Below are 19,994 nucleotides of genomic sequence, written 5' to 3'. Positions count from 1 at the left end.
GAACGATGAGTTGTATGAGATATACGAGGACATTGATATAGTTCAGCGCACTAAAAGACAGCGGCTACGCTGGCTAGGTCATGTTGTCCGAGTGGACGAAAACACTCCAGCTCTGAAAGTATTCGACGCTGTACCCGCCGGGGGAAGCAGAGGAAGAGGAAGACCTCCACTCCGTTGGAAGGACCAAGTGGAGAAGGACCTGGCTTCGCTTGGAATATCCAATTGGCGCCACGTAGAGAAAAGGAGAAACGACTGGCGCGCTGTTGTTAACGCGGCTATAATCGCGTAAGCGGTGTCTACGCCAATTAAGAAGAAGAAACTTAAATTTTGTTTGAATATTGGATATAAAGTGGTTATATTATTTGGTTATCATGCAGTCATATTGAAACAAAATTTGAGTTTTGGATATAAAGTAGTTATATTTTTTCGTTATTATATCTGTCAGCGATTTCCATTTATTTTTATGATACATTGGTTTGTATTTTAGGTGACGATATATATAGATATTATTATATTTAAAATATGAGTTTTGGATATAAAGTGGTTATATTTTACGGTTATCATGCATACATATTGAAACAAAATTTGAGTTTTGGATATAAAGTAGTTATATTAATATTATTATATTTAAAATATGAGTTTGAGTGCATAATAACCAAAAAATATAACTACTTTATATCCGAAACTCCAATGCAGAAAGGAGTCCTACGCGATATTACTTCAGTCACCCCGGGTATTCGCTCGGCCAGGGTTATTTTTTTAAGCGCGGCCGAAGGCCGCCAATGCATAAAGGAGTACTTCGCGAAAGTACTTCAGTCACATAAATCACGCATTACACATATAAATATGTAGAAAGTATTTTTTATGGTTAATATCGAAAAAAGAATCACGCGATAAAACAAACAAAGAAAAATTGTTAAAAATCCTACATATTTACTGTTTAAGATGTGGCAAGGCTCGTTTTCCTCATAATTGTAAACAATCTAATCTTTTCAAGGATGAGTGTGCTAAGTGATTTTTAAATTAATGAATTTAAGTAGAAAAAAAAAGAAAAGTGAAATGTAAGCTTATTTCAAAGCTTAGAGTGTGTATTTAAATATACGAAGTAAAAAATGTGAAAAAATTTAGTGCAACATAGAGAAATACCATGTGTTATTAGTGCAAATTTTTGAAATTTTAATCGTGAATATTTTAAAAAGTATTAGTAATTTTTAAATTATTTTTGAATATTCCTCCTCCTCTCTTCCGCCAAAGTAATCGGAATCGTGCCGTGAAGAACGAACGCAAAATGGATTTGTGTGGTGTATGGGCAAACGAATTCATACCGATCGAACGCACTTGTCTGCTCGTGTATGGGCACTTTAAGCTTTGTGTCGAGACAAGAAAAATTTTCTCATCTGAATGAGTTATTAGGAACAATAAGAGAGAAAAGTATCACATTTTGGTTATTCCAATATGTTTACATCGATTATTATCGCTTCGATACTTTTCGTAAAACTCTAGAAATTACGTTCTTTTCAACACACGCTTCCGGTGAGAGTACATGTGGGGTGTATTTGGTAATTTTAGTTTTAAGTGTTTAAAATCTCTTAAGAATCATTTTTAATTCTCAAAAAGACTTTAATTATATTTTCTGTTAAACAATATTTAAGAACCCCAAATTCTATGTGTCTATTTTCGTATATCATTATAATGAATTGCTGTCATACTATATTTACAAGAACCGATTTTTTTTCATAATGTTAATCGAAGTAGAAAATTTATTGTATAGAAGAACCGATTACAAAATCTTTCTATCTAAATCCCACCATTTTGTATGTTCGTAATTGAATAAAAGTTATAGTTTGTTAGGGCTTCTACCACAATTGAAAATTGACCAAAAGATAAGCTTTTTGTAGTGCAATTGTATGAGCGGCAGTATTCCTACGAATGAACAGATGGTGAAGAGTTTTGTGTTACTGACGGAGTGAGAATACATATGTGTTGATTTCGAAACTAAAATTGTTGACATTCATTTATTTTTACTAAGTTTTCCTGATTCTTTGAAGGTAACCCCTGAGTGCTAAAATGAGGACAATCAACTCCAGTCAATGTGTTAAAATACCGAAAGGGATAAAAGCTTCGGTTAAAGCGCGTATAGTAAAAATAACTGGAGCTAGAGGTTGTTTAGTCCGAAGCTTTAAACATCTTGCTTTGGATATGTATATGGTCGATAAACGTACGTTAAAAGTAGAAAAATGGTTTGGAGCAAAAAAAGAGCTGGCATCTGTACGTACTGTTTGCAGTCATATTGAAAACATGATTAAAGGTAAACAAGCAATAAATAATATATTTTATATCTTATTAATATATATATTCTATTTTTTAAGGTGTGACGTATGGATTCCAATATAAAATGCGTGCAGTTTATGCTCATTTTCCAATTAACTGTGTAACATCCGAAAACAATACTGTAATCGAGATACGGAATTTCCTTGGAGAAAAATATATTCGACGTGTTCAAATGGCTCCTGGGGTGACTGTAGTAAATTCTACTGCACAGAAGGATGAATTGATTGTAGAAGGAAATGACATAGAGGCTGTTTCTGGTTCAGCTGCCTTGATTCAACAGTCAACCACAGTTAAAAACAAGGACATCCGTAAATTTTTAGATGGCCTTTATGTATCAGAAAAAACTACAGTTGTGAAAAAAGAGGATTAAATACAAATAAAAGTCGCTCAAATTTGATTTCAGGTATTTGTTGTTGTAGCGTCAGAGTTCTGGCGATTTACCTGGTACAATTCTTTAACTGATTTAAGGTATGGGTGGATTTTTAAATAGCATTCCCCGAATTAAGTGTTAAAATGGGTTCTGTAGAACAGGCGCTGGCACAATTCCGATTTCTTTGGCGCTGCGATTTGAAGGTACCGTTGGAAAGAGGAAGTCCGCAAACGTTTAGTTTACGAGAAATTTGACCTTAAAGTTCAAAAATTCCCAAAATTTTTAACAAGCTATTTTACCACATTAAACACTTTACTCGCATTTTTCACTTCAAATTAATTAAATTAAACTATAAACTTTTAAATAAATCCACATTTTACACTTTTAGCAGTTTTTTTACCGAAGAAATCTTTATTTTAAAAATTACATTTTACACTCGTAGTGAACATCATGTGAGTGCTAAAAATTACGACGAAATGGAGCGCTGCCATGTGATAATAAGGAAATTCGCTGAAATGCCTTTTTTCCCAAAAATTCCTCTACCCCTTCATATGAATATGTTCTTGGCACAATTACGATTACTTTGGCGCCGCAATTTGAAGGTACCGTTGAAAAGAGGAAGTCCTCCTTATTAAAAGATATGTAGGGCCATAGGTACCGCAAACGCTTAGTTTACGAGATATTCGACCTTAAAGTTCAAAAATTCCCAAAATTCGAACATTTCAACACGCTATTTTACCACATTAAACACACTTTACTCACATTTTTCATTTCAAATTAATTAAATTAAACTATAAACTTTTAAATAAATCCACATTTTACACTTTTAGCAGTTTTTTACCGAAGAAATCTTTATTTTAAAAATTACATTTTACACTCGTAGTGAACATCATGTGAGTGCTAAAAATTACGACGAAATGGAGCGCTGCCATGTGATAATAAGGAAATTCGCTGAAATGTTTTTTTTCCCAAAAATTCCTCTACCCATTCATGTGGATATGTTCTTTATTTAATTCAATAAACAAATAAGTAATATTATATATATTGTCACCTAATATACAAAAAAACGTATTATCAAAAATAAATGGAAAGCGCTGACAGATATAATAACCAAAATTTAACCATTTTATAACGAAACCTCAAATTATGTCGTTATGTTTCAATATCAGTGCAAGATAACCAAAAAATGTAACCGCTTTGAAAGGAAACTCAAAATAATTTTTTTTTTTTTTAACGCAGAAAGGAGTACTATGCGAAAGTACTTCAGTCACCCCGGGTATTCGCTCGACCAGGGTTATTTTTTTAAAGCGCGGCCAAAGGCCGCCAACGTAGAAAGGAGTACTACGCGAAAGTACTTCAGTATAGTTAATATAGAAAAAAGAATCACGCGAAAAAACAAACAAAGAAAAATTGTTAAAAATCCTACATATTTGCTGTTAAGATGTGGCAAGGCTCATTTTCCTCATAATTGTAAACAATCTAACCTTTTCAACGATGAGTGTGCTAAGTGATTTTTAAATTAATAAATTTAGGTAAAATATAGCAAAATAAAAGTGAAATGTGAATTTATTTCAATGTTTAGAGTGTATATTTAAATATACAGAGTGAAAAACGTGAACGTGAAACATAGAGCAATACCATGTATTATTAGTGCAAATTTTTGAACTTTTAATCGTGAATATTTTAAAAAATAAAAGTTATTTTTATATTATTTTGGATATTTCTTCTCTGGAGAAGCTCCCCTATCCGCACATACTCCATTTATACGGAAATTCGGTTTTTTTACCCCTCCGCCAAAGTAATCGGAATCGTGCCGACCTCACATACGTCTGTAACAGCAATATATAGTTCCGAGCCAAGCGGGAGTAGTACAAAACTCAAATAAAATATGCCCCACTACCCTAATTTCCCCTCAAGCGGATAAGCGCGTTCAAGCAGAAGCCATAGTCTTACCGCAACTTACTAACATGCTTCCAAGCTATTATATTCATGGATAGCAATCATTGGCAAAAGGTTACACACCTAAAGTTAGCAGATCCTAATTGCAACACCCCCGCTCAAATAAACCTTCTATTAGCAGCGATCTTATATCGCAAATTATGTTGAAAAATTTGCAAAAATACTTCTGGCAAAAAATTCCATTTTCGGATGGGTCGTAAGTGGACTAGTTGCGGAACCAATCACAACAATGACAACTCAAGTTGAGGAAATCTCAAGCGTGGACCTCAATTCACAATTCAGAAAATTTTGGGAGTTAGAAGAACTCCTCCCCATTTCAATTACAACACCAGAAGAAAATGGTCGGTGTGTCGTACGACTACCACTAAAATAACAATTTCCAGACACACTCGCCCTAGGTCACTCTCGCACCTCTGCAATACAGCAGTTTCTAAGTATGGAAAAACCCTATTGGAAAAGGTGATCTCAAACAATATTATGATAGTGTGTTAGAAGAATACCTCCATTTAGACCACATGGAAGAAGTAAGCCCATGCGAAAAAATTATAAAAGACAAATATTACTCATTCTATATACCACATCATGCAGTAGTAAAGCCTGAGAATAAAACAACCAAAGTTAGATTAGTTTTTAATGCCTCAAGATCCACCAGCTCGTAGAATTTTTTAAATGATATTCTATTTACGGGAACCACACTCCAACCAGATTTAATGCTCCTCATATCCCAATTTATATACAAATACGTATTCAATGGGAATGTCGAAAAAATGTATCTTCAAATAGTCGTACATAAAGATGATCAAGATTTTCAGCGCGTTATTTTCCGAAAATCTGCCAATAGTCCACCACGCGTCTTTAAATTGAAAACAGTTACCTTTGGCATAAACTTTGCCCAATAAGTATCTAGCCATTCGTACACTACACGCACTGGCAGAAGACACAAAGTCAGAATTTCCTCTGGCAACACAAGTCTTAAAAACACAAACATATGTATGTAGACGATATCGATATCGAGACGATATACGAGTCCATATCACAAGTGATAAAGGTCCTTAACACCGCAGGGTTTCCCCTAAAAAATATCACAGCTAATCACCAAAATATCTTAAAAATATACCAAACGACAATTTGTTGGATACTAATTTCCTTATATTCGAAAAGGAAAGTACAACAAAAACACCGGGCATCCAATAGAATGCGATATTGGACAATAACATACACGACAGAGTTCATATCCGCATTATCCGCCATAACAAAGAGACAAATTTTATCACCAATGGCAAAACTTTTCGACCCCGCAGGATGACTTTCGCCAAGTACGATACGAGCGAAAATCCTGATTCAATAATTATAGCTAGACGGAACAGACTGGGACAAACAAGTGAAACCTGTTCGCTTAGAAAAGTGGTCCCAGTTTGCTAGTGATCTGAAATACATCTCGCAGATACAAATTCTGCGGTGGGTAAACTATTCCCTCGAATACAAATTGCAACTACACGGCTTCTGCGATGCCTCTGAAAAGACATATTGTGCCACTATCTATGTGCGCATACAAAGCGATACCGCAACTACAAGCCACCTACTAGTGCCAAAAGCAAAAAGTTGGGCCTCTAAAAACACTAAGGCCCGGTTTCACAGTCCATACTTATGTTGTACTTAAGATAAAACAGGAAAATATTGTTTTACAGTTCATACTTATGTTATGCTTAAGTACTGAAAAGGGGAGACTTAAGCAGTGCTTAAATAACAGCTGATTTTTGTTATGAATTTGCTTTGAATTTTCAGCGACATCTTTCGTAGCGTAGGGCAAGTGTCCGTTCGTTTGCACTCAATAACAGCTTATACTTTTCCTTCAGTTCCCATAGGTGCTCCGACTCGCTAGTGATGAAATTTGGGGTTCTTTTGTTGTTTTCATCAATTTTGATATAATTTTCCTCGCAAATTTATGTATTGTCTGTTATAATTTAAATATTTCAAACATATTTTTATGAATGACATTTGTAAAACATATGTTGCCCATAACGTTGCCATATATCATAATAAAATTTTATAGAAATTGAGCATTGACTGTGAAACGCAAACGACCACTCAGTTTGCAACAATACTTAGCTAAGATTTTATTTAGGCACAACTTAAGTATGGACTGTGAAACCGGGCATAAGTCTCCCACGACTTGAACTCTGTGGCGCTCTGCTACTAGCTTCCATGGTGCAGACCCATTTAAACATGGCGAAATACAAATTATATCTATGGTCCGATTCCACCACACGCGTGGAAAATCTATATTTCTAATCGAACGTCGCAAATACTTGACCTAGTAGGATCAGCCACTTGGCAACACCTAGCCAGTGCCGACAGCCCTGCTGATCTAGGTGCAAGAGGATGCAAACCTCTGCTTCTCGCCACCTCCACTCTCTGGTGGAATGGCCCCCGATGGTTAACAGAATCTCCCGATTCTTGGCCACAATCGCCAATGCGCAACATAATTGATCCAGAAAATCGAAAAATCGACACCTATCACACATTATTGGATGATAATGACATTCTTGAACGATTTTCATCGTTCCTCCGAGCCCTCAGAGTAGTCGCCTATATGCTCAAATTCTTAGAGCGGCTTAAACTTAAAGTTAAAGGAGCAACTTACCTCCATTGTGATGCATTGACGCACCAGACTTACAAAAAGTAAAGGTTCAGCCGGGTTTTAAACCCATTTCTAGACACGAAAGGTCTGCTTCGTGCGAATGGTCGGCTTGCTAATTCAAGTCAACCATATAATGACCGCCACCGTATAATTATACCAGAGAGGTGTCCATTTTCCATCTTATTTATCAGATATATCCACATCCTAATGCTTCACGCTGAACATCGCCTCATGCAACATATACTCCGCCAAGAGGTGTACATTCCACGACTTAAGCCCCAAATCAAGAAGTTCATTTTCATGTGCATGGTCTGTACTATGCATAAGCAGAAAATGCGATCGCAGATTATGGCAGCACTTCCACCTGAACTCTGCAATTTTGTCCTCCCTTTCATCACTACAGGTATCGATTTACAGGGCCTTTTCTGATAAAGGCACACATGCTAAAGTCTCCTAACCTCATGAAAGGCTATGTGGCTGTTTTTGTCTGTTTCACGACAAAGGCAGTACACCTTGAGCTTTGTACGATACGAATCTGACGGTGGAGGCTTTTCTCGCGGCATTTGCACGCTTCGTCGGACGACGAGGCTTTCCATCATAATTCAAATCTCATTTTAAAAAGATAGCTGGCAACCACAAAATTAATTCTGAAGAATTCACAACACTGTTAACTAGAATTGAAGCCGTTCTTAGCTCACTGCCTCTCGCTGCACTCTCGCAAGTTCCCTCCGACTTTACTGCCCTCACGACAGGATATTTTCCTAAAGGAGCGCCCATCCTGGCCACACCTGAGCCAAGCGTGGAATCGCTCTACTCATTAAACCGTTGGGAAAGTATTAAAATTCTCCATCATAGTTTCAATTACCGATGGAAAGATGATTATTTAAAGGACCTCCACAGAAGGTACCGATGGAAAACAACAGAAAAGGCGCCTAAACTTGGAGATTATGTCTTAATCAGATACTATTGTCTCCTCCCTGCCGAAGACGGCTTGGCCGCAGAGAGCCGCTCTACTATGGCTCCGATGATCATATTCGCTTAGTCGATCTCCTTACACCAACGGGAACACTAACCAGGCCGCTTGTTAAGCTATGCTATTTGCCAACCACCGATAAAACCGAAAAGTATACCGAAAATAACGTAACCGTAACTAATAAACAAAGAAACAAAAAATAAATAATAATAAAATCCTCCACTATCAATAAGTAACAACAAAAAACAAGAAAAGGGAGTCGATACACATGACGACTCACTGCTGTCACATTACGTGGCACCAATGCCCATATGAATATATATATGTGTTAACTAAAATAACATCTTTTAACAGATACATATTGATGCCGAGATGCCAACTGCCCCCAAGTCCACAGTACGTTCGGCCGTTACTGTTCTGCGCTCGAAGGCTACACCAGTAGCAGCGCCGCGAACAACCATAGCCACTGCAGCTCCCCGAGCAGTTTCAAAGGCTCCGAATAATGACACGCATTCACAACTCCAATGCGCATATTTAAGGGGATGACCCCTCAGCAACGCCAGCAGGTCGCTCAGGCACATGGCCATTGCTTAAATTGTCTGGCGCCCACCCATCTTACGCAGGAGTGCGCAACGTGCTATCAATGCCAGATATGCATGTGGCACCATCATACGCTACTACGCCGCATCGCCGCACTCGACGGCGGGCGTCATGATGCGCCTTGCAATCGTAATGCCATCAGAGACCCCCGTGCAGGCCGGCATACCCTACGGAGGACTCACGTTCCTGGCGTCACCGCAATCCGTAATGATAAAACTACACACGTGTGCACCAACCACAATCACTCCATCTGATTCAGCACCAACGAGAATAAAGAAGGACCGATGAACAGATCCAGTGCAGTTCGTTCTACGACACTAGCATCGATCGGTCCTACGTTTTCGCGTCCCGCTTCTATCCTCCGCCATCTTTTGCGAAACCCACCGAGTGTTTAAATAGTTTAATTTACCTTAAAATCCGTGTGCTATATTATCAATTGGTTAAATAAAACCTCTATTTGTATAAATATCCACACGGACGGATAAACCCCTTTTTTCGCTAATTTTATTCAACATTTTCAGTTTTATTATATTTCTTTGTTTGTTCACTGTCTGACTAGCTTTCGAAAATAAAAGTTAGGATGGAATGGATGTAGCAAACATTTTTAAGTTTTTGAAAGCTAGTTTATATAATTTAGAAAATTGTGTTTTTAATTCGTTCCATATTTCCAGTGGATTTTCTGCTATACTTCCAACTGGAGTGTGCAAATGTATGAATAGCTCTTCTAACATATCTAGCAAATTGTTTTTGTTTAGTTTCCAATATTTTTGGACTAACTTATGAAGATCAGTCGAAATACTAAAGGAGTTTTCAGTTTTATCAAAACTATCGGAAGAGTCCTTGTCCTTCGCCCATCGTGAGCAATATTTTCAACCCTCATAATAGTTCTTGCTTACCAATTATAAATTCTATTGCCATTGAGGGTAGTCAAATTTTTTTGTGGGCGAAAATAACCATTTGCAAAAATGGCGTCGACCAAGCAAGTACGAACTATGTATATAAGTAATGGTAGAATTAGAGGTGCATAACCATATCCATATAAAACAGCTGATTGAATCAAATTTACGGGGAACAATGTTTCCAATTAGAGGTGCGTTACCATAACAACATGCCCATAACCATAACCATAGATATCAATTGAATTTTGATTTTCGCTGTAACCATAAAAAGCTGTTTGTTGATTTTTTGACTTTTCATTTCAAATTTCGTTTGCATTTTGTTTTGTTCGCCTCATAATTTTGTATTTATAAAGCTCGGATTGTTTAACGTAATGCGATTTTTAAACAGCAATCAAATAATAATCTATTAATCAAAATGGATGATATTAAATGAATAGAATGTGTGCGGAATTCGCCATGCCTACATATATGACAAGAGTCATGTCGACTTCAAAAATCAAGAGACAAAAATGCGCTCTTGGAAGGAAGTCGCCGATAATTTGGAAGTTGATGGTGAGTTCAATATACTTGTAAATATTATAATATTTAATATACAATATGTTTGGACATTATAAACAGAAAGTGTTGTTATGAAGCGTTGGGGCAACTTGAGAGAACGCTTCTATAAAGAAATTAGAATCTCACAAAATGCTTCAGGAAGTGGCGCATTCATAGGAAGGCAGTGGGCGCTATTTGAAAGTTTGCAATTTTTTAGAAGTCACATTATTCCTCGTCCGTAAGTAAAACGCATTATTACCATATCCATGTAAATAATGAGAACATTAATATTAACAGAATGCGACAAAGTGCGCCAATATTGAAACGCAGCGACGAGAACTATGACTTTATAAACATTTCGTCCGAATCTATATCACAAGATCTCTCGCCATCACCTCCAATTTCCCCTGGGCAGTTAATTCCGTCCGACCAATCAACAATAATTCTGTCCGATCAAACAACAGCAATTCCGTCCGATCAGTCAATTCCGTCTAGTCAGATATCAGCAAATCCGTCATTAACATCGCGACCACGAAAGCGAAGAGGCAGACAGCTTGACGAGGTGGACACTGCCATCCTCGGAACAGTGAAAACTTTCCAGGAGGTATGTGAACTAAGAGCGCGTCGGGAAGAGTTTGAGGCGGAGATAGGCGGTTTTGGGCGAATGATAGGGTTAGTTCGTAAACGCAGTAACTTGGTTGCACTGCATATTTGCAGGGGCAACGCGTTCGTCAAAAAAACCTGCGGCAATACTGCTCTTCGTCAAAAGTTTTTTAATGCATGCAGTTGGCAGCACTTCGGCAAATTGTCGCAGACATTGCAGTAATTTTTTTGAAACTGCGTAGAACCAAAGGCGAAATGGAAGAGTGAGTAAAATGATTTCTAATTCTACATATGTCTTTAATTATTAATATGATTATATAATAATAATAGGCCTTATCTACATTTAGATCCCACGAATTTCCAGCAAATTATATAAAAATTTTAATACGAACAAGGCTGGACATGGAGTCGGAGTTCCAGGAAGGAAGGAAAAAAAAATCATTCCTGTGGGGGAGAATTCTTGAAATAATTAAAGAAAAAGTTCCAGAATTTAATTTATCACGGGATCAGATTTCCCGTAAATTTGTGACTCTCTTCTGCACATATAAAAGAATTAAAAAGCGAAATAGCTTAACAGGGCGTGCTGCAAGTGCTTGGGAGTTTTTTGAAGAATTTGACGATGTGTATGGAACCAGACATTCCATTAGTACGCCACCTGAGAATTTGCATTCGTCTTTGTCACTGCCAAGTACAAGGAATGCTTCCAATGTAATGGAAGATATTGAGGTTTCGAATGACTCTCCAGGAACCTCGAACAACACAACATCGACCAATCTCGGCAGAAGGCGTAGGACAACCAGTGCCAATGAGTCTCTGGAATTCCTTGAGGAAGAAGCTAAAAATGAAAACGGAAAGGCACGATCAGATTATAGAGCTTGAACGGGAAAAGATGCAAATAGAGCGCGAGATAATACAAACCATGGCTAGCCTTAGAGATATGCTTCAAAAGTTTTTAGATAAGATGATAGTATTTAGTCTTAAATATGAATATGGCTGTAAAACAGAGTAATTGGAGTTTTTTTTTAATTTAACTTACGAATAATTTTAAGTTGTTAATTAGTACACAAATAAAACACAATGGATTCCACTCATAAGTATTTTACTTATATTTATTTAAGAACAAAACAACGTTGTCAAATTGCGCCTTATAGCAATTCCATCTAAATCGTCATTTTCTTGAGGTGCCATGGAAGTACTAAGGTGATTTTCATTTTCTTCATTTATGACGTTATTATTTTCTGGTAATCCAACAAGATATTTCGAAGGGTTTCCTCTATTTATAATAAAGTTGTGCAATATTGTACAGGCAAATATTACCATTGATGCTTTTTTGACTGACCTCAAGTTTATATAATTTAGTATTTAAAACTTTTGTTTCAAAATTCCATACGACTGCTCGATAAAAACACGAGTTGAGCTTAAGCAGTAATTAAAGTTTCTTTCTTCCGATCTTAAATGCCCATTATCTCTGTAAGGTGTGAGCAGGAATTTTGATAAAGGATAGGCAGAATCTCCTAAAATGACTGCATTTTCAGCAAGTTCCACTTCACCGGAAATAATTCCTTTATAAATAGGGCTAGTTTTCCATACATGAGTATCATGGCAACTGCCTGGACATCCAATAAATACATCCAGAAAGCGAAATTTACTGTCACATATGGCCTAAACATAAGAGTTAGCAGAAATTTTGTGTTGATAAAACTGAAGCTTAAATACACAAACCTGCAAAATAATGAAAAAGGATTGCATCGGCTCCTTTCGAAATGTTCCATTACTTGCCTTTGTTTAACAGCAGAAGGCCATGTTATTTCATTTTTTAATGAAGAAACCATTTTAATAAGATTAAAAAATATTTTATGCGTGGTTCCCTTCGCAACACCAAACCGGTCACTAAGCTCGCGAAACGTGACGTTGCTGTTACCCAATTTCCACAGCGTTACATAAAGGCACATTTCAAGGGAATGCCCCAACCGGCCGCGCAATGACCTGGTCCAATATGGTTGGATAGAGTTTCGCAATATCTAAAACACAAAGTAGCACATTACATACATATCAAATTCAACAACTAAAAGTTAAGCTTACCATAAAAGTTGATCGCGCCATCCGAAAATGCGATTGAAATACATCCTCTGGATAGTTTTTTATTATATTCAGGTAATTGCTCACTTTTGGTACGGACCGCCTTTTCTTTTTTAAATCACTTTTTAGTAAAAGATTTCTTCTCTTTACTTGTTTAATCCTTTTTTTATTGTGATTCAATAAAATATTCTCACTCTGAAAGTGTAAACACAATGGCTACGACAGACTGCAAACTACATCTGTCAAATATTAAAATACACACGTTCTTATGGGCAGTGTTATTTTGACAGCTGCACGACTACACGACTGCAGGCCGACAGTTGTCGTTCTCGCTAACTTCAATTTGCTCCTATTTTTGCCAACGACAGTAGGACGACAGTAGAGTTGACAGTAGAATGGAAGATAGAAAGAGGAGGTAGAGTGGTGATGCCACTAATATGTAAAATGTAAAATTATTCACAGCTCTAACAAGCTTGAAGTTATTTTACAAATAAAAGCATGAAATAGCTATATTATAGCTCTATTATATCATTTGTAATAACAAGTGATAATTTAAAGCAAAAATATTTACCTATTTACTTATTTTTTGCATAAAAAATTTCACTTTGAACAAAATATTTAAATTTCATTAAAGTGAAAGGTATTAGTATGGCCACAACGAAATTGTGTACATGCAAAATGGACAACTGCGTTGTTTTGTGTACATGCCGGCCATTGTGTTTTTGAAATTTGAGCGATTAGTCTACTTGCGGTAAGTATTATTTTAATTGTATAATATTTTTGCATTTATTGTATGTAATTAGGTTTAGAAAATATATTTCAGATTTCAGCATGGATTTGGATGAAGTGTTAATAGAGGAAGTGCGCAATTGCCCCCTTATTTTTGATGTCTCGCACAGAGACTATAAAAATTTAAGAAAAAAAGAAATGACATGGAAACAAATTTCAACAAACACAAGGTTGAGCGGTAAGGCAAATTATAAATGAAATATATAAAATTCTAATATTAATTTCATATCCAGAAACAGAATGCAAAAAGAGATGGAAGAGTCTCCGAGACTCTTACAAGCGATGTAAACGCATGGAGCAAGTCGCTTCCGGGAGTGGCCAACAAACTCCTCGGAGAAAATGGCGTTATCTGGAAGCAATGTCATTTATGGAAAAAATTCCAAATTCAAGGCGGTAAGTAAATATCCTTACGTAACGAAAATTATTTTTTTAATAATGTATTTTACAGTACTATTAGCAGCATAAGCGAAGATTTCGAAAGTGTCCAAGACAATATAATTATAGAGCATCTTCGGATGGACGTGGACAAAAGGTATATTTTATTTCTTTGTTTTGTTTTGAAAAATTTATTCATTAGTTTCCAATTCATTTTCGCAGAAAAAGAACGGGGATGCGTTCGCAAAATTCCTTGAAACGGCAGGCGCGAGCATATGCACAATGATTAACGAATCACGATCGCGTAAAACCAATTCAACCGCACAACATTTTGCATCCTTGGCTACAAAAATTTCGGAAGCCGGTCTTCCGCCAGAAATGGTGACAAATATCGAGGCTGTTCGAGGAAATCAGCAATTTCTATTTGGGGTATTTGGGGTAGATTAATTGAAAATGTGATATATAGACTGATGATAGACTGAAAATATTTTTAGTTCAATTTATGTAGAAAATTTTTTTTTTTAAGTAGTAAGCAAAATTGAATTTCATGTTTTTTTTGTATATATGTATATAATGGTGATATTAGAGGTAACTTTCTTTATTTAAAAATGTGATATATAAGAAATGTTGAATATGTATGTAAATAGTCAAATAATATTTTTTTTAAGTAGTTAGTAAGCAAAATTGAATTTCATGTTTTTTTGGTATATATGTATATAATTGTGATATTAGAAGTAACTTTTTATTTAAAAATGTGAAATACATACATGAAATGTTGAAGAATATGAATTACGAAAACGAAATTGAATTCCCTTTTTTATATACATATACTCGTATGTATGTATACAGTGATTATATTAGAAGTAACTATTTAATTGAAAAATGTGATATACCAGAAATGTGAATAGTCAAATAATATATTTTTTAAATAAATAAGTAATCATGAAGTACCTGTTTTACAAATTTTGTTATATATAAATATATATATATATATATATATATACAAATATATTGTATTTCTGGATAACTATTTTAAATAAAAACCTTTTTTGTACTACAAACATAAACTTTGTGTTTTATTGATAAAAATAATATTGTATGAAAATAGTTAACATTATACGGCATTATTTGAAATATATTCCTTTAGGGTTTCACGTAACTGAAATGCGTTTGCAGTTGAGCGATTGGCTACTCTTGGTTGAAACGATTCAAGGGAATTTGCTTCTTCTCTCCAACGTCCGGGTATTTCTCTGTTACCTTCTGAGTGGTCCGCAAGTTCAAGGGTGAAGTAATTCCTGTCATTTTGTAACATCAAAAAGTTATGAAGCACTACCGTAGCTAAAACAATTTTGTCTGCATTCTTTGGGCAAGCATGTATTGTTGTATGCAATACTCTCCATCGATTGGCCAAAATTCCGAATGCGTTTTCTATGTGCACTCGGGCTCTAGACAACGCTAAGTTAAATTTGTCTTTATCTTCTGGTAAGTGACGGCCGGGAAATGGTCGCATTAAATTTGGTTTCAGTGGAAACGCACTGTCGCCGACGTAGTAATACGGAAAGCTATTCGTTGTACCCGGTAAGTTTGTGTCAGAAGGAACTTCCAGTGTGCCATTTAGCAACTTCTTTCAACCGTCATTTTGGCTTCCTAGAGCACCGACATCAACATATGTGAACACGTAATTAGCATCACTCACTGCCATTAGTACAATGCTAAACGTTTTCTTATGGTTGTAGTACAACGATCCGCTATTTCTTGAGCTTGTTATACGAATGTGTTTCCCATCTATAGCTCCCAAGCAATTCGGCATTCCAGTCTTTACATAGAACTTGCTTGCAATATCTCGAAGTTCGTGTGCGTTTGGTGTTGACAAATATGCATCATGCAATTCATCCCAAATAGCTTCACATGTTTCGTATATAATTTTTCGGACTGTGGAAACTCCAAGTTTAAAGGACCAAGATAGGACATTGAAATTGCATCCTTGTGCCAAGAAACTGAAATTGGTAAGAGTTTAAGTATACCAGTGTAATAATTATTTCACATTGACTTACATTAATGTTACCGCCAAACGAGTCTCAGGCAGAATTGGTTTTCTATTTGAAAAACGTTTTAATCGTTGCTTTAATAGCGACAACAATAAATTATATTTAGCAACGCTCATTCTCGTAGCTTTATAAAAATGCTCCTCATCCTTTTCCTTAAGCTGCTTGATGCATGTTCTATAAAATCCTTCCTCTTCGCGTGAAATATTGACAGGACGAACCCACCACCTTCGGGAGTTTCTATTTACCTCCTGGAACACTTCGTGTGCAGTATTGACAATACGTACAATATTAAGAATAGTCCTCAAACATTCCTCGCTGTCCATGGTTATTTTATTTATTGAAATTAAAAAATTTGTATCAAATTACTCAGAACGACAAAGAACGAAACAACTAACTATCACACTGTGTACATATAAAATTGACAGCTGTGTTTTGTGTACATGCCGGCCTTTGTTATGTTGTTGCTTCTCACAAATGTACATGTAGTAAGGTGCACAACGACGTTTTCAGTTCACTGTCGTGCCGCTGCAGTCTGTCGTAGCCATTGTGTTTACACTTTGAGTTTCCTGGTTATCAATAATTACGTTAATTAAAAATTCCATTTCTCTGGCGTTCGTGAATGCGAAAAAATTCTTCGCAGCACAATCGCAATGGCAAGGCAGTAGAATCAGTTGATTGTGCAGTAGCAACCACAGCCGGCAAGAATGCAGCAGGGTTGCCCAAAATTAACGCGTTTACGAAGTAACCCATATGCTTTCGATTTCAAAAATGAAAAAATGAAGGCAAGCATTGGTGATGGTCAATGTACTGACATTGTAATGCAAGCTCAAATTGATGAAGAAGAAGAAAGCTTTGTGTATGTGAACTAGAGCTCCCACTCCCGGAATGTTTTCGAATTCCCTGGATTTCGGGATATCGAAATTTTATTTCCCGGGATTCCCGGGAAAAACGGGAGAAAATAAAAATTGCTAATTATTGCTTATAAATTTAAAAAAATTAAATTAATTTTTTATTTCGAATCAGTTACATAGATTCAATTAAGTATGCCCATGTTCTTGGGTTCTTTATAATAAAAATTATTATTTAATAATAATTATTATTTCTTATAAATTGAAAAAAATATACATATAATTCACTTTTTATTTCGAATCAGTTACATGAATTAAATTAAAAATATACCTATGTATTTGGTACTATATATATATTATTTTGTCAAAAAACAAATAATAAAAATCACAGATCGATTTCTGTAGGAACTTATTTTAAATAGTATTTTAAAAATACAAGCGCATCCATTGTTTCATCGTTTAAACTAGATCTGATTTTAGTGCAAATGCGGCCAGACACTGAAAAACAACGCTCGCATTCAACACTAGTTGGTGGTATTGTCTTTAAAAAATTACAAGCAACCTCCAGATTGCTGCCAAGCCCGCCACCCCCAAGAAGTAAATTTATTTCCTTTGGTACCGCTTCCTCTACTGATAATGAGACATCTCTTTTTAAAACGCGAGATTCTTTGACAGTTTCTTGCAACCTTTGCTTCAACGTTTTTTCCTTTTCATTTTCGATTATTTTTAAATCAATATCGCGATTCTCAACATCATTAGTATTGTACTTCTTGACAATTTCTACAATAGTGTTTGTCATTTCTTCTAAATTCGGTTCATTTGTGGTACTTACAAAATTTCCCGTTATTAATAGTTTCAATATATTCGTGTATATTGTGCGCCTTTCAGAAACGCGTTTTTTAATTGATTCAAAAAGATTGAAAGCTATTGATAAGTCCACATTTTTAACTTCGTCCAGCATAAAATGTATCACTGCATCAACAGAAGAGAGGTTCATGTCACGGCGACACAAAGCTTCTATAGCTAACTCTGCCGGCTTTAAAACTTTAATAATGCTTTTAATAATATTAAATTCAAAATCTTTCAAGCAATCTGCCTTAAGGTCGACCATCGCTTTTTTCAAGCAAGACTCCAGCATATGAAACCGTTCGATCATTTTTAGTAAACTGTTCCACCGAGTCTGACAATCTAGGATGAGCTGCAACTCTTTGTTGAACTCCATTTTCACATATTTTTGTAAAATTTCATTCTTTTTGGGAGATTTTCGAAATGACCGTACAACGCTCCGAATTTTGTCTATAATTTTTTTGATATCAAATTCGTCTGTAAGTTCTCCACGTTCTTCATTATCAGCTAACTAAAAATACCATAAAAATTAGATTTTCATATTTAAAAAATAAATAAATATGTCTACCTGTATGCAATCAGTTTGATCTCTCGTATCTTCTTCGGAATCATCATCTTCACATATAGAAATTTCATTTGGCTCAATTCTTATTTGTCTTTTGTACATCACATCAAGGATACCGAGCTGTATTCCATGTGCCAGGCACAGCTGTTGATGTGGACCTATGCGTTTGCCAATTTTCAACATAGTTGAGGCACCATCAGTGATAATAGAAATAATATCAGTTGCTAAACTCAAGTCATAATCTACCAAACGAGATTCAATCATATCAATGCAGTTTTCAGAAGTTGCGGCACCTTTTATTCGGACGAGTCCCAAGTTCCATATGTTTTTTTGACCATGCAGTATTAAATTCAAGTAGCGTTTATTGGCCACAGAAGTCCATTCGTCGAATGAAATGCTAAATCTATTATTTTTCACTTTCAAATCGATTATTTCTTTTTTCACTCTTTCGCGACATTCTTCAAAATATTCCATTACATATTTTCTGATTGTGGTGTCAGATTTGGGAACTTTAAATTTTCTGGCTTCCATACCTTTTCTGATTTGTTTTGATTGCGCAATGGTTGAAAATGCTAATCCATCCACAGCTACCAAACTGGCCATAATAGCACGAATATTTTCTTCATTGTTTGGTGAAAAATGTGAAGTAATTTTTGCCACTTTCTTGGGAACAGCAATTGTAGGAGTTGCTTCGCGGCACAACTTTATGCCATGAACCTAAAATTATCAATTTCTCTATAATCTTATTTTCATTGCGGATTTATAATTTTTACCTTTAAATGTTCGTGTAATCCTTTTGTTGAACCACCCTTTGTTTTGAGGACTGCATTACATTTTTTGCACTTGGCTTCCTCTGAACTTGTTGATATTAGAAAATAAAACCATGTTGACGATTTGTCGTCTCCTTTTTTTGTGTGCTTTATAAATGATGCTAAGTGAATGAAAAATTGTTATTTTAACAATTATAATTAAAATATTTAGTACTTACATTCCATTTTTACAATTTATACAATAAGCACAAGTGTAAGTTTGTAAAATGCAGTGCGGTTGATCGTATGCTTGGCACATGCTACAGATTGCCAATTAACAGCTGATCAAACCAGTGCTGTAACTTTGATCAAACAGTGTTGTAAAGTACTAAATTCTTACTAATTGTTTTTTGGCAATGTTCATCTATTGTAAATACAACTTTGCTTATGAAAAAATAATAATTAATAGTGTTTAAAAAAAAGGACAAAAATCCCGAATATCCCGGGAAATTAATTTTAAATCCCGGGAGGAGTTTTAAGTCCGGGATCCCGGGATTTCGGGAGCCCGGGAGCCCGGGAGTGGGAGCTCTAATGTGAACTAATCCCTCAATTATGAGAAGAGTTTTTTAAACTTTTATTATATATTACTTTTTGTTCTTTTAATCAGAACGGTTGAATTTTTGAACCTGAAGTACAAAGGATATAATCCATATAACTTTCTATATAATAATTATTTGTGTTTATTTAATTAATTTTTTGTTGTCGTTGTTATTGTTAATCAA

The 19,994-nt window shown here is 35.5% G+C and overlaps 5 protein-coding genes and 1 long non-coding RNA gene across 8 annotated transcripts; 3 read left to right on the top strand and 3 right to left on the bottom strand.

The window, feature by feature from the left end:
* Nucleotides 1-1,466: 1,466 nt before the first annotated feature.
* LOC120781663 (60S ribosomal protein L9) lies at nt 1,467-2,729 on the top strand. Of its 2 annotated transcripts, XM_040113883.1 has the most exons (3): nt 1,467-1,559; nt 2,049-2,308; nt 2,370-2,729. In XM_040113883.1, the coding sequence occupies exons 2-3, from the start codon at nt 2,068-2,070 to the stop codon at nt 2,699-2,701; spliced, it is 573 nt and encodes a 190-aa protein (XP_039969817.1). In that variant the 5' UTR covers nt 1,467-1,559; nt 2,049-2,067; the 3' UTR covers nt 2,702-2,729. The 2 variants fall into 2 exon arrangements, with proteins under 2 accessions (XP_039969817.1, XP_039969818.1); XM_040113884.1 differs by lacking the exon at nt 1,467-1,559 and having other exon boundaries at nt 2,031-2,308; nt 2,370-2,728.
* Nucleotides 2,730-7,449: 4,720 nt separating this feature from the next.
* On the top strand, nt 7,450-12,007 carry LOC120781593. Its single transcript, XM_040113827.1, has 4 exons — nt 7,450-10,325; nt 10,392-10,548; nt 10,608-11,176; nt 11,261-12,007. Exons 1-3 carry the CDS (start codon nt 10,283-10,285, stop codon nt 11,134-11,136), a joined length of 729 nt encoding a protein of 242 aa, XP_039969761.1. The 5' UTR covers nt 7,450-10,282; the 3' UTR covers nt 11,137-11,176; nt 11,261-12,007.
* On the bottom strand, nt 12,002-13,203 carry LOC120781596. Its single transcript, XR_005706101.1, has 3 exons — nt 12,996-13,203; nt 12,636-12,934; nt 12,002-12,575 (listed from the first exon to the last, which is right to left on the bottom strand). It is a non-coding gene; the product is annotated as an uncharacterized LOC120781596 (long non-coding RNA).
* Nucleotides 13,204-13,678: 475 nt separating this feature from the next.
* LOC120781594 (transcription factor Adf-1-like) lies at nt 13,679-14,694 on the top strand. 2 transcript variants are annotated; one of them, XM_040113828.1, is made up of 5 exons: nt 13,679-13,743; nt 13,802-13,959; nt 14,015-14,174; nt 14,230-14,313; nt 14,379-14,694. In XM_040113828.1, exons 1-5 carry the CDS (start codon nt 13,697-13,699, stop codon nt 14,440-14,442), a joined length of 513 nt encoding a protein of 170 aa, XP_039969762.1. In that variant the 5' UTR covers nt 13,679-13,696; the 3' UTR covers nt 14,443-14,694. The 2 variants fall into 2 exon arrangements, with proteins under 2 accessions (XP_039969762.1, XP_039969763.1); XM_040113829.1 differs by having other exon boundaries at nt 13,688-13,743; nt 13,816-13,959.
* Nucleotides 14,695-15,633: 939 nt separating this feature from the next.
* LOC120781595 (protein ALP1-like) lies at nt 15,634-16,608 on the bottom strand. The gene is made up of 2 exons (XM_040113830.1): nt 16,211-16,608; nt 15,634-16,153 (listed from the first exon to the last, which is right to left on the bottom strand). The coding sequence occupies exons 1-2, from the start codon at nt 16,525-16,527 to the stop codon at nt 15,784-15,786; spliced, it is 687 nt and encodes a 228-aa protein (XP_039969764.1). The 5' UTR covers nt 16,528-16,608; the 3' UTR covers nt 15,634-15,783.
* An 840-nt stretch (nt 16,609-17,448) lies between these two features.
* On the bottom strand, nt 17,449-19,525 carry LOC120781759. The gene is made up of 4 exons (XM_040113994.1): nt 19,452-19,525; nt 19,237-19,394; nt 18,467-19,180; nt 17,449-18,409 (listed from the first exon to the last, which is right to left on the bottom strand). Exons 1-4 carry the CDS (start codon nt 19,456-19,458, stop codon nt 17,462-17,464), a joined length of 1,827 nt encoding a protein of 608 aa, XP_039969928.1. The 5' UTR covers nt 19,459-19,525; the 3' UTR covers nt 17,449-17,461.
* Between the last annotated feature and the right edge of the window lie 469 nt (nt 19,526-19,994).

The sequence above is a fragment of the Bactrocera tryoni genome, unplaced genomic scaffold (assembly GCF_016617805.1).
Source record: "Bactrocera tryoni isolate S06 unplaced genomic scaffold, CSIRO_BtryS06_freeze2 scaffold_7, whole genome shotgun sequence".
Lineage (NCBI taxonomy): Eukaryota > Metazoa > Arthropoda > Insecta > Diptera > Tephritidae > Bactrocera > Bactrocera tryoni.
This window is presented reverse-complemented; position numbering and strand designations above follow the sequence as displayed.

What these genes read in the sequence shown, in the direction of transcription:
- LOC120781759 (XM_040113994.1), bottom strand. An exon ending in GATTACACGAACATTTAAAG is followed by an intron (nt 19,181 to 19,236) that starts GTAAAAATTATA and finishes TGATAATTTTAG; the next exon opens with GTTCATGGCATAAAGTTGTG. An exon ending in ATCAAACTGATTGCATACAG is followed by an intron (nt 18,410 to 18,466) that starts GTAGACATATTT and finishes TGGTATTTTTAG; the next exon opens with TTAGCTGATAATGAAGAACG.
- LOC120781595 (XM_040113830.1), bottom strand. Translation starts at nt 16,527, where the DNA reads ATGGACAGCGAGGAATGTTTGAGGACTATTCTTAATATTGTACGTATT. An exon ending in CGTTTGGCGGTAACATTAAT is followed by an intron (nt 16,154 to 16,210) that starts GTAAGTCAATGT and finishes TACCAATTTCAG; the next exon opens with TTTCTTGGCACAAGGATGCA.
- LOC120781663 (XM_040113883.1), top strand. Translation starts at nt 2,068, where the DNA reads ATGAGGACAATCAACTCCAGTCAATGTGTTAAAATACCGAAAGGGATA. An exon ending in TATTGAAAACATGATTAAAG is followed by an intron (nt 2,309 to 2,369) that starts GTAAACAAGCAA and finishes CTATTTTTTAAG; the next exon opens with GTGTGACGTATGGATTCCAA.
- LOC120781594 (XM_040113828.1), top strand. Translation starts at nt 13,697, where the DNA reads ATGCCGGCCATTGTGTTTTTGAAATTTGAGCGATTAGTCTACTTGCG. An exon ending in GAGCGATTAGTCTACTTGCG is followed by an intron (nt 13,744 to 13,801) that starts GTAAGTATTATT and finishes AATTAGGTTTAG; the next exon opens with AAAATATATTTCAGATTTCA. An exon ending in CGGATGGACGTGGACAAAAG is followed by an intron (nt 14,314 to 14,378) that starts GTATATTTTATT and finishes TCATTTTCGCAG; the next exon opens with AAAAAGAACGGGGATGCGTT.
- LOC120781593 (XM_040113827.1), top strand. Translation starts at nt 10,283, where the DNA reads ATGCGCTCTTGGAAGGAAGTCGCCGATAATTTGGAAGTTGATG. An exon ending in CGATAATTTGGAAGTTGATG is followed by an intron (nt 10,326 to 10,391) that starts GTGAGTTCAATA and finishes CATTATAAACAG; the next exon opens with AAAGTGTTGTTATGAAGCGT. An exon ending in AGTCACATTATTCCTCGTCC is followed by an intron (nt 10,549 to 10,607) that starts GTAAGTAAAACG and finishes TAATATTAACAG; the next exon opens with AATGCGACAAAGTGCGCCAA.